Source organism: Pseudophryne corroboree, chromosome 1, assembly GCF_028390025.1.
Source record: "Pseudophryne corroboree isolate aPseCor3 chromosome 1, aPseCor3.hap2, whole genome shotgun sequence".
NCBI lineage: Eukaryota > Metazoa > Chordata > Amphibia > Anura > Myobatrachidae > Pseudophryne > Pseudophryne corroboree.
This window is the reverse complement of record NC_086444.1, coordinates 1228753699-1228766478: the sequence shown is the minus strand read 5'-3', so window position 1 is coordinate 1228766478 and position 12780 is coordinate 1228753699. Positions and strand designations below refer to the sequence as shown.

The following is a 12780-nucleotide window of genomic DNA, read 5'->3' as shown; positions in this document are numbered from 1 at the left end:
TCTGTGGCTGTAGGTATAATACACTATAGACTGTAGCTGGGCCTGATCTGTGGCTATAGGTAGATTACACTGGACAGGATTATTATTATACAGACTGTAGCTGTACCTGGTTTGCAGCTGTAGGTATATTACACTGTACAGGATTATTACTCTACAGGCCGCAGTTGGGCCTGATCTGTGGCTGTAGGTGTATTACACTGTACAGAATTATTACTCGACAGACTGTAGCTGGGCCTGATCTGTGGCTGTAGGTATATTAAACTGTATAGGATTATTACTCTACAGAGTGAATTTTAGCCTGATCTGTGGCTGTAAGTATAATACACTGTATATGATTATTAATCTACAGACTGTAGCTGAGACTGATCTGTGGCTGTAGGTATATTACACTGTACAGGATTATTACTCTACAGACTGCAGATGGGCCTGATTTGTAGCTGTAGGTATATTACACTGTACGGGATTATTACTCTACAGACTGTACCTGGGCCTGATCTGTGGATGTAGTAGGTATAATTACACTGTATAGGATTATTACTCTACAGACTGTAGCTGGGCCTGATTTGTAGCTGTAGGTATATTACACTGTACGGGATTATTACTCTACAGACTGTACCTGGGCCTGATCTGTGGCTTTAGTAGGTATATTACACTGTACAGGAGTATTAATCTATAGACTGTAGCTGGGCCTGATCTGTGGCTGTAGTAGGTATATTATACTATACAGGATTACTACTCTACAGACTGTAGCTGGGCCTGATCTGTAGGTATATTACAATGTACGGTATTATTACTCTACAGACTGGAGCTGGGCCTGATCTGTGGCTGTAGTAGGTATATTACACTGTACAGCATTACTACTCTACAGACTGTAGCTGGGCCTGATCAGTGGCTGTAGGTAAATTACACTGTACATGATTATTACTCTACACACTGTAGATGGGCCTGATCTGTGGCTGTAGGTATATTACCCTGTACAGGATTATTACTCTACAGACTGTAGCTGGGCCTGATCTGTGGCTGTAGGTATATTACACTGTACAGGATTACTACTCTACAGACTGTAGCTGGGCCTGATCTGTGGCTGTAGGTATTACACTGTAGAGGATTATTACTCTATTGATTGCAGCTGGGCCTGATCTGTGGCTGTAGGTATATTACGCTGTACAGGATTATTACTCTACACACTGTAGCTGAGACTGATCTGTGGCTGTAGGTATATTACACTGTACAGGAGTATTACTCTACAGACTGTAGCTGGGTCTGATCTGTGGCTGTAGGTATATTACACTGTACAGGATTATTACTCTACAGACTGTAGCTGGGTCTGATCTGTGGCTGTAGGTATATTACACTGTAGAGGATTATTGCTCTATAGACTGTAGCTGGGTCTGATCTGTGGCTGTAGGTATATTACACTGTACGGTATTATTACTCTACAGACTGTAGCTGGGCCTGATCTGTGGCTGTAGGTACTTTACACTGTACAGGTGTATTAATGTACAGACTGTAGCTGGGCCTGATCTGTGGCTGTAGGTATATTACACTGTACACGATTACTATATGAAATGTTACATTAACACTCATGTACAAAGCTGAGATTGCTCGCCCTGTAATTGCTGGCTGAGGGATGTCTTGTCCGTAGCTATACCACTACCTTCAAAACAACAAAAACAATGTATTTCTGCATACAAGACCCCTGGGGCACCAAAGTCAGTATTTTATGTAAAAGACTCTGTTCCAGAGGCAAAACTAGCCTGAGGATTCACTTCCGTCACCTGCGCCTGCTGGAAAGGTTTCATCGGTATACCTGTTGTTACTGCGGCTACTGTTCTAGCCATTCCAGACAGCGGTGGCACACAAGACACCCGCAGGCTCCGCGTCGCAGTAGGTATCTCGGTACTGCAGTGCCTATATAAGCAGCAGCTGGTGGTTGTAGAACTGTATCACGCCACAGCTTATGCACTATAACATCACTAGTACCATCTGTAGTCACTATTTGATATGTATTTCAAGTAAGCGGTAATACCATTATATATCACTTACCAATACAGGACTGCCTCACTTTGTGCTGGATACCAACTGCTCAGCAGGACTCTCAGTGTAAGTGTGAGGACTCTTACACAATGATTAGGAATGACTGCCTTGGACGGTACACTAATCATTTATAAAACGCAGTACACCAATATATTATTCTCACAGGAAATGTTTTTTTTTGGGGTGTTCACCGAGGCATTGACGCTTATTGATTCATACACATGATTATTACATCAGAGCGGCGCCATCTATTGATTGTTCATTGTTTTGCTTCTGCTAGTGTATTGATGGTAGAACCATATTATTGGCTATGAACATATATACAGATGGAGCCCTGCTCCTCTATCCCTTTAATACAGGCATGTCCAAACTGTGGCCCTCCAGCTGTTGTGAAACTACATATCCCAGCATGCCTTGACACAGTTTTGCTGTCAGAGAATGCTAAAGCTGTGTCGGGGCATGCTGGGATGTGTAGTTTCACAACAGCTGGAGGGACGCAGTTTGGACATGACTGCTTTAATAGAATTAACTCCCTGCTGTATTGTTCTCTCTGTATTGTATTGCAGCTGAGAATAATAGATGAAAGGCTAAGCCTTGGTGCACCTAGGTGCAGCAGAGAAGCCTTGGTGAGCGAGCCTCCATCTGTACAGCGTTGATAGTACCAGTTTAGTACTGGATATACTAGATTACTGGAATAAGAGAGAGCATGTACAGTATTTGATACACAAAGCACTTACAATAAAAGCCAATGTAAGGAGTAAGATTGCCATACCCAACAGATGTCACATGGCCGTGCATGGAGGCGGCATGCATGGTGGAAGGTGTTATATGCAGGGGGGCACACAAGCACTGGGGTGGGGGGAATGTGAGGGATAAAGAAACAGGCACACCACCTTCTTAGGTTTTAATCCACGCTGCATGGAGAGAGGTCAGAGGTCAGAGAGGAAGATGGTTAGTTAGTGAGCAGTGCTCTCCGAGAGGACACAGGAGAAGTAATTCAGGAAAGGAAACAAATTGGGAATCAACACAGGTTATGACAAATCTCACCGCTTACTAGCGCATCAAGACTTTATACAAAGGCCGTAATCTGATTTGTAGAGTTAAAATAGAATACAGCATCACTACACCCCAATCCCTGCCCCTAGTAGCAGAGTACAGCATCACTACACCCCAATCCCTGCCCCTAGTAGCAGAGTACAGCGTCACTACACCCCAATCCCTGCCACTAGTAGCAGAGTACAGCGTCACTACACCACAATCCCTGCCCCTAGTAGCAGAGTACAGCGTCACTACACCCCAATCCCTGCCCCCCAGTAGCAGAGTACACTGTCACTACACCTCAATCCCTGCCACTAGAAGCAGAGTACAGCGTCACTACACCCCAATCCCTGCCACTAGTAGCAGAGTACAGCGTCACTACACCCCAATCCCTGTCCCCAGTAGCAGAGTACAGCGTCACTACACCCCAATCCCTGTCCCCAGTAGCAGAGTACAGCGTCACTACACCCCAATCCCTGCCCCTAGTAGCAGAGTACAGCGTCACTACACCCCAATCCCTGTCCCCAGTAGCAGAGTACAGCGTCACTACACCCCAATCCCTGTCCCCAGTAGCAGAGTACAGCGTCACTACACCCCAATCCCTGCCCCTAGTAGCAGAGTACAGCGTCACTACACCCCAATCCCTGCCCCTAGTAGCAGAGTACAGCGTCACTACACCCCAATCCCTGCCCCTAGTAGCAGAGTACAGCGTCACTACACCCCAATCCCTGTCCCCAGTAGCAGAGTACAGCGTCACTACACCCCAATCCCTGTCCCCAGTAGCAGAGTACAGCGTCACTACACCCCAATCCCTGCCCCTAGTAGCAGAGTACAGCGTCACTACACCCCAATCCCTGCCCCTAGTAGCAGAGTACAGCGTCACTACACCCCAATCCCTGTCCCCAGTAGCAGAGTACAGCGTCACTACACCCCAATCCCTGCCCCTAGTAGCAGAGTACAGCGTCACTACACCCCAATCCCTGTCCCCAGTAGCAGAGTACAGCGTCACTACACCCCAATCCCTGTCCCCAGTAGCAGAGTACAGCGTCACTACACCCCAATCCCTGCCCCTAGTAGCAGAGTACAGCGTCACTACACCCCAATCCCTGTCCCCAGTAGCAGAGTACAGCGTCACTACACCCCAATCCCTGTCCCCAGTAGCAGAGTACAGCGTCACTACACCCCAATCCCTGCCCCTAGTAGCAGAGTACAGCGTCACTACACCCCAATCCCTGCCCCTAGTAGCAGAGTACAGCGTCACTACACCCCAATCCCTGCCCCTAGTAGCAGAGTACAGCGTCACTACACCCCAATCCCTGTCCCCAGTAGCAGAGTACAGCGTCACTACACCCCAATCCCTGTCCCCAGTAGCAGAGTACAGCGTCACTACACCCCAATCCCTGCCCCTAGTAGCAGAGTACAGCGTCACTACACCCCAATCCCTGCCCCTAGTAGCAGAGTACAGCGTCACTACACCCCAATCCCTGTCCCCAGTAGCAGAGTACAGCGTCACTACACCCCAATCCCTGCCCCCTAGTAGCAGAGTACAGCGTCACTACACCCCAATCCCTGTCCCCAGTAGCAGAGTACAGCGTCACTACACCCCAATCCCTGTCCCCAGTAGCAGAGTACAGTGTCACTACACCCCAATCCCTGTCCCCAGTAGCAGAGTACAGCGTCACTACACCCCAATCCCTGCCCCCCAGTAGCAGAGAACAGCGTCACTACACCCCAATCCCTGTCCCCAGTAGCAGAGTACAGTGTCACTACACCCCAATCCCTGTCCCCAGTAGCAGAGTACAGCGTCACTACACCCCAATCCCTGCCCCCCAGTAGCAGAGTACAGCGTCACTACACCCCAATCCCTGTCCCCAGTAGCAGAGTACAGCGTCACTACACCCCAATCCCTGCCCCCCAGTAGCAGAGTACAGCGTCACTACACCCCAATCCCTGTCCCCCAGTAGCAGAGTACAGCGTCACTACACCCCAATCCCTGCCCCCCAGTAGCAGAGTACAGCGTCACTACACCCCAATCCCTGTCCCCAGTAGCAGAGTACAGCGTCACTACACCCCAATCCCTGCCCCCCAGTAGCAGAGTACAGCGTCACTACACCCCAATCCCTGCCACTAGTAGCAGAGTACTGCGTCACTACACCCCACTACCTGTCCCCAGTAGCAGAGTACAGTGTCACTACACCCCAATCCCTGTCCCCAGTAGCAGAGTACAGTGTCACTACACCCCAATCCCTGCCCCCCAGTAGCAGAGTACAGCGTCACTACACCCCAATCCCTGCCCCCCAGTAGCAGAGTACAGTGTCACTACACCCCAATCCCTACCCCCCCAGTAGCAGAGTACAGCGTCACTACACACCAATCCCTGCCCCCCAGTAGCAGAGTACAGCGACACTACACCCCAATCCCTACCCCCCCAGTAGCAGAGTACAGCGTCACTACACCCCAATCCCTGCCCCCAGTAGCAGAGTACAGCGTCACTACACCCCAATCCCTGTCCCCAGTAGCAGAGTACAGTGTCACTACACCCCAATCCCTACCCCCCCAGTAGCAGAGTACAGCGTCACTACACCCCAATCCCTGCCCCCCAGTAGCAGAGTACTGCGTCACTACACCCCACTACCTGTCCCCAGTAGCAGAGTACAGCATCCCTACACCCCAATCCCTGCCCCCCAGTAGCAGAGTACTGCGTCACTACACCCCACTACCTGTCCCCCAGTAGCAGAGTACAGCGTCACTACACCCCAATCCCTGCCCCCAGTAGCAGAGTACAGCGTCACTACACCCCAATCCCTGCCCCCCAGTAGCAGAGTACTGCGTCACTACACCCCACTACCTGTCCCCAGTAGCAGAGTACTGCATCACTACACCCCACTACCTGTCCCCAGTAGCAGAGTACAGCGTCACTACACCCCAATCCCTGTCCCCAGTAGCAGAGTACAGCGTCACTATACCCCAATCCCTGTCCCCCAGTAGCAGAGTACAGCGTCACTACACCCCACTACCTGTCCCTAGTAGCAGAGTACAGCGTCACTACACCCCACTCCCTGTCCCCAGTAGCAGAGTACAGCGTCACAATACCCCAATCCCTGTCCCCCAGTAGCAGAGTACAGCGTCACTACACCCCACTACCTGTCCCCAGTAGCAGAGTACAGCGTCACTACACCCCACTACCTGTCCCCAGTAGCAGAGTACAGCGTCACTACACCCCAGTAGCAGAGTACAGCGTCACTACACCCCAATCTCTGTCCCCAGTAGCAACGTACAAAGCAGGGTACAGCATCACTACTCCGCAATCTCCGTCTCGTGCATTATAAACCTGTAATATACCACGAGGCAGTGGATGAATGTGGGCCATGACTATTTCAAATAATAAGATTTTACTTACCGATAAATCTATTTCTCGTAGTCCGTAGTGGATGCTGGGACTCCGTAAGGACCATGGGGAATAGCGGCTCCGCAGGAGACAGGGCACAAAATAAAAGCTTGAGATATCAGGTGGTGTGCACTGGCTCCTCCCCCTATGACCCTCCTCCAAGCCAGTTAGGATACTGTGCCCGGACGAGCGTACATAATAAGGAAGGATATTGAATCCCGGGTAAGACTCATACCAGCCACACCAATCACACCGTACAACTCGTGATCTGAACCCAGTTAACAGTATGATAAATTTAAAGGAGCCTCTGAAAGGATGGCTCAACAATAATAACCCGAATTTTTTGTAACAATAACTATATACAAGTATTGCAGACAATCCGCACTAGGGATGGGCGCCCAGCATCCACTACGGACTACGAGAAATAGATTTATCGGTAAGTAAAATCTTATTTTCTCTAACGTCCTAAGTGGATGCTGGGACTCCGTAAGGACCATGGGGATTATACCAAAGCTCCCAAACGGGCGGGAGAGTGCGGATGACTCTGCAGCACCGAATGAGAGAACTCCAGGTCCTCCTCAGCCAGGGTATCAAATTTGTAGAATTTAGCAAACGTGTTTGCCCCTGACCAAGTAGCTGCTCGGCAAAGTTGTAAAGCCGAGACCCCTCGGGCAGCCGCCCAAGATGAGCCCACTTTCCTTGTGGAATGGGCTTTTACTGATTTTGGCTGTGGCAATCCTGCCACGGAATGTGCAAGCTGAATTGTACTACAAATCCAACGAGCAATCGTCTGCTTTGAAGCAGGAGCACCCAGCTTGTTGGGTGCATACAGGATAAACAGCGAGTCAGTTTTCCTGACTCCAGCCGTCCTGGAAACATATATTTTCAAGGCCCTGACAACGTCCAGCAACTTAGAGTCCTCTAAGTCCCTAGTAGCCGCAGGTACCACAATAGGTTGGTTCATGTGAAATGCAGAAACCACCTTAGGTAGAAATTGAGGACGAGTCCTCAATTCCGCCCTGTCAGAATGAAAATTTAGGTAAGGGCTTTTACATGATAAAGCCGCCAATTCTGACACACGCCTAGCTGAAGCCAAGGCCAACAGCATCGACACCTTCCACGTGAGATATTTTAAATCTACCGTAGACAATGGTTCAAACCAGTGTGATTTTAGAAATCTCAACACAACATTGAGATCCCAAGGTGCCACTGGAGGCACAAAAGGAGGCTGTATGTGCAGCACCCCTTTCACAAATGTCTGAACTTCAGGTACTGAAGCCAGTTCTTTCTGGAAGAATATCGACAGGGCCGAAATTTGAACCTTAATGGACCCTAATTTTAGGCCCATAGACAGTCCTGTTTGCAGGAAATGCAAGAAACGACCCAGTTGAAATTCCTGTGTAGGGGCCTTCTTGGCCTCACACCACGCAACATATTTACGCCAAATGCGGTGATAATGTTTTGCGGTTACTTCCTTTCTGGCTTTTACCAGAGTAGGGATGACTTCTTCTGGAATGCCCTTGTCCTTCAGGATCCGGCGTTCAACCGCCATGCCGTCAAACGCAGCCGCGGTAAGTCTTGGAACAGACAAGGCCCCTGCAGTAGCAGGTCCTGTCTTAGAGGTAGAGGCCACGGTTCGTCCGTGAGCATCTCTTGAAGTTCCGGGTACCAAGACCTTCTTGGCCAATCCGGAACCACGAGTATAGTTCTTACTCCTCTCCTTCTTATGATTCTCAATACTTTCGGTATGAGGGGCAGAGGAGGGAATACATACACTGACTGGTACACCCACGGCGTTACCAGAGCGTCCACTGCTATTGCCTGAGGGTCCCTTGACCTGGCGCAATATCTGTCCAGTTTTTTGTTTAGACGTGACGCCATCATGTCCACCTTTGGTCTTTCCCAACGGTTTACAATTTGGTGGAAGACTTCTGGGTGAAGTCCCCACTCTCCCGGGTGAAGGTCGTGTCTGCTGAGGAAGTCTGCTTCCCAGTTGTCCACTCCCGGAATGAACACTGCTGACAGTGCTATCACATGATTTTCCGCCCAGCGAAGAATCCTTGCAGTTTCTGCCATTGCCCTCCTGCTTCTTGTGTCGCCCTGTCTGTTTACGTGGGCGACTGCCGTGATGTTTTTCCCACTGGATCAATACCGGCTGACCTTGAAGCAGAGGTCTTGCTAAGCTTAGAGCATTATAAATTTACCCTTAGCTCCAGTATATTTATGTGGAGAAAAGTCTCCAGACTTGATCACACTCCCTGGAAATTTTTTCCTTGTGTGACTGCTCCCCAGCCTCTCGGGCTGGGCTCCGTGGTCACCAGCATCCAATCCTGAATGCCGAATCTGTGGCCCTCGTGCCGCCCTGTCTGTTTATGTGGGCGACTGACGTGATGTTGTCCGACTGGATCAACACCGCTGACCCTGAAGCAGAGGTTTTGCTTGAATTAAGGCATTGTAAATGGCCCTTAGTTCTAGAATGTTTATATGAAGAGATGTTTCCATGCTTGACCACAAGCCCTGGAAATTCCTTCCCTGTGTGACTGCTCCCCAGCCTCTCAGGCTGGCATCCGTGGTTACCAGGATCCAATCCTGAATGCCAAATCTGCGGCCCTCTAGTAGATGAGCCCTCTGAAGCCACCACAGGAGAGACACCCTTGTCCTTGGCGACAGGGTTATCCGTTGATGCATCTGAAGATGCGATCCGGACCATTTTCCCAGTAGATCCCACTGAAAAGTTCTTGCATGGAATCTTCCGAATGGAATCGCTTCGTAAGAAGCCACCATTTTTCCCAGGACCCTTGTGCACTGATGCACTGAGACCTGTCCTGGTTTTAGGAGGTTCCTGACTAGCTCGGATAACTCCCTGGCCTTCTCCTCCGGGAGAAACACCTTCTTCTGGACTGTGTCCAGAATCATTCCTAAGAACAGTAGACGTGTCGTTGGAATCAGCTGCGATTTTGGAATATTTAGAATCCATCCGTGCTGACTTAGCACTACCTGAGATAGTGCCACTCCGACTTCTAACTGTTCCCTGGACCTTGCCCTTATCAGGAGATCGTCCAAGTAAGGGATAATTAAGATGCCTTTTCTTCGTAGAAGAATCATCATTTCGGCCATTACCTTGGTAAAGACCCGAGGCGCCGTGGACAATCCAAACGGCAGCGTCTGAAACTGATAATGACAGTTTTGTACTACAAACCTGAGGTACCCTTGGTGAGAAGGATATATTGGGACGTGGAGATAAGCATCCTTGATGTCCAGCGACACCATATAGTCCCCCTCTTCCAGGTTCGCTATCACCGCTCTGAGTGACTCCATCTTGAATTTGAACCTTTTTATGTAAGTGTTCAAAGATTTTAGATTTAATATTGGTCTCACCGAGCCGTCCGGCTTCGGTACCACAAATAGTGTGGAATAATACCCCTTCCCCTGTTGTAAGAGGGGTACCTTGATTATCACCTGCTGGGAGTACAGCTTGTGAATGGCTTCCAGAACTGCCTCCCTGTCGGAGGGAGACTTTGGTAAAGCAGACTTCAGGAACCGATGAGGAGGAAACGCCTCGAATTCCAGTTTGTACCCCTGTGATACTACCTGTAGAATCCAGGGATCCACTTGCGAGTGAGCCCACTGCGCGTTGAAATACTTGAGACGGGCCCCCACCGTGTCTGAGTCTGCTTGTAAAGCCCCAGCGTCATGCTGAAGACTTGGCAGAAGCAGGGGAGGGCTTCTGCTCCTGGGAAGCGGCTGCATGGTGCTGCCTTTTTCCTCTTCCTCTGCCCTTGGGCAGAAAAGAGTGACCTTTTGCTCGCTTGTACTTATGGGAACGAAAGGACTGAGTTTGAAAAGACTATGTCTTTTTCTGTTGATGTGAAGTAACCTGGGGTAAAAAGGTGGATTTTCCAGCCGTTGCCGTGGCCACCAGGTCTGTTAGACCAGCCCCAAATAACTCCTCCCCCTTATACGGCAATACTTCCATGTGCCGTTTGGAATCTGCGTCCCCTGACCACTGTCTGGTCCATAATGCTCTTCTGGCAGAGATGGACATTGCGCTTACTCTTGATGCCAGGGTACAAATATCCCTCTGCGCATCACGCATATATAGCAATGCATCCTTTAAATGTTCTATAGTTAACAGAATATTGTCCCTATCCAGGGTATCAATATTCTCAGTCAGGGAATCCGCCCATGCGACTCCAGCACTGCACATCCAGGCTGATGCGATTGCTGGTCGCAGTATAACACCAGTATGTGTGTATATACTTTTCAGGATATTTTCCAGCCTCCTATCAGCTGGTTCTTTGAGGGTGGCCGTATCAGGGGACGGTAACGCTACTTGTTTAGATAAACGTGTGAGCGCCTTATCTACCCTAGGGGGTGTTTCCCACCGTGCCCTAACCTCTGGCGGGAAAGGGTATAGTGCTAATAACTTATTAGAAATTAGCTGTTTTTTATCGGGGGAAACCCACGCTTTATCACACACCTCATTTATTTCCTCAGACTCAGGAAAAACTATTGGCAGTTTTTTCACACCCCACATAATACCCGCCTTTGAGGTATTTGTAGTGTCAGAAAGGTTCAATGCCTCTTTCATTGCCGTGATCATGTAACGTGTGGCCCTACTGGACATTACGCTTGTCTCGTCACCGTCGACACTAGATTCAGTATCTGTATCTGGATCCGTGTCGACCCACTGAGGTAGCGGCCGTTTTAGGGCCCCTGAGGGTGTCTGAGACGCCTGAACAGGCACTAATTGATTTGCCGGCTTTCTCATGTCGTCAACAGTTTTTTGTAAATTGCTGACATTATCACTTAATTGCTTAAACACAATCATCCAGTCAGGTGTCGACTCCCTAGGGGGTGACATCACTAACACAGGCAACTGCTCCGCCTCCACCTCATTTTCCTCCTCATACATGTCGACACACACGTACCGACACACAGCACACACACCGGGTATGCTCTGATAGAGGACAGGACCCCACTTAGCCCTTTGGAGAGACAGAGGGAGAGTCTGCCAGCACACACCCAGCGCTATATATATACAGGGATAACCTTATATAAGTATTAATCCCTTATAGCTGCTGTTAATCTAGTTATTTGCTGCCAAAATGCCCCCCCTTCTCTTTTTTACCCTGAATCAGATGCAGTACTGCAGGGGAGAATCAGGGAGCCGTCCTTCCAGCGGAGCTGTGAGGGAATAATGGCGCCAGTGTGCTGAGGAGATAGGCCCCGCCCCTTCACGACGTCCTTAACTCCCGCTTTTTTGTGTAAAATGGCAGGGGAAAAAATACATCCATATAGCCCTGGAGCTATATGTGATGTATTCCTTTTGCCAGCTAAGGTATATGTGTGTTATATTGCGTCTCAGGGCGCTCCCCCCCAGCGCCCTGCACCCTCAGTGACCGGAGTGTGAAGTGTGCTGAGAGCAATGGCGCACAGCTGCGGTGCTGTGCGCTACCTTAGTCTTGAAGACAGGATGTCTTCTGCCGCCGCTTTCACCGGACCTTCGTCTCTTCTGGCTCTGTAAGGGGGACGGCGGCGCGGCTCCGGTGACCCATCCAGGCTGAACCTGTGATCGTCCCTCTGGAGCTAACGTCCAGTAGCCTAAGAAGCCCAATCCACTCTGCACTCAGGTGAGTTCGCTTCTTCTCCCCTTAGTCCCACGATGCAGTGAGCCTGTTGCCAGCAGGACTCACTGAAAATAAAAAAACCTAACTAAACTTTTATTCTAAGCAGCTCTGGAGAGCTACCTAGTTTGCACCCTTCTCGGCCGGGCACAAAAATCTAACTGGCTTGGAGGAGGGTCATAGGGGGAGGAGCCAGTGCACACCACCTGATATCTCAAGCTTTTATTTTGTGCCCTGTCTCCTGCGGAGCCGCTATTCCCCATGGTCCTTACGGAGTCCCAGCATCCACTTAGGACGTTAGAGAAATAATCAGTTACTCCTGCACGTGGTAATTACAGCTTCGGTTCCTAAATACAAAACTATTCACTGCTATATGAAATTGACTGCAGTACTAGCGCCATCTAGAGGAATCCATCGGTAGTATACTTTTTAATTTTAGCCAAATTAATATTTTGTAGTACACTACGAGTCCTCTGCTTAGTTGTCAGCGCATTTTATAATACTGGAGACAGACGTTATGGAGCACACATCCAGAAAGACACACATTAGAAAGTATATGTCATATCAGTAATATAGAGGCAGATTCAGAGTTGCACGCAGTTTCGCTGACATAACTTTGTATTCTGCGCACTGCAGCGCACCACTGTTGTACATATGCGTCTCTCAGCAACTGCGAGTGATTCAGAGCCA

At 49.5% G+C, this 12780-nt stretch overlaps 1 protein-coding gene across 11 annotated transcripts in view; it reads right to left on the bottom strand.

Moving 5' to 3' along the window:
* The window catches only part of DCTN1 (dynactin subunit 1), a 208258-nt gene that overhangs the window by 72738 nt on the left and 122740 nt on the right, over nucleotides 1-12780 (bottom strand). Inside the window, exon 5 of one of the 11 annotated variants that reach the window (XM_063925393.1) lies at nucleotides 2931-2951. The exons of the other annotated variants lie outside the window; for them this stretch is intronic. Coding sequence (XP_063781463.1) covers nucleotides 2931-2951 — 21 coding nt within the window. The remainder of the gene's footprint in view (nucleotides 1-2930; nucleotides 2952-12780) is intronic. 11 annotated transcript variants of the gene reach the window in all.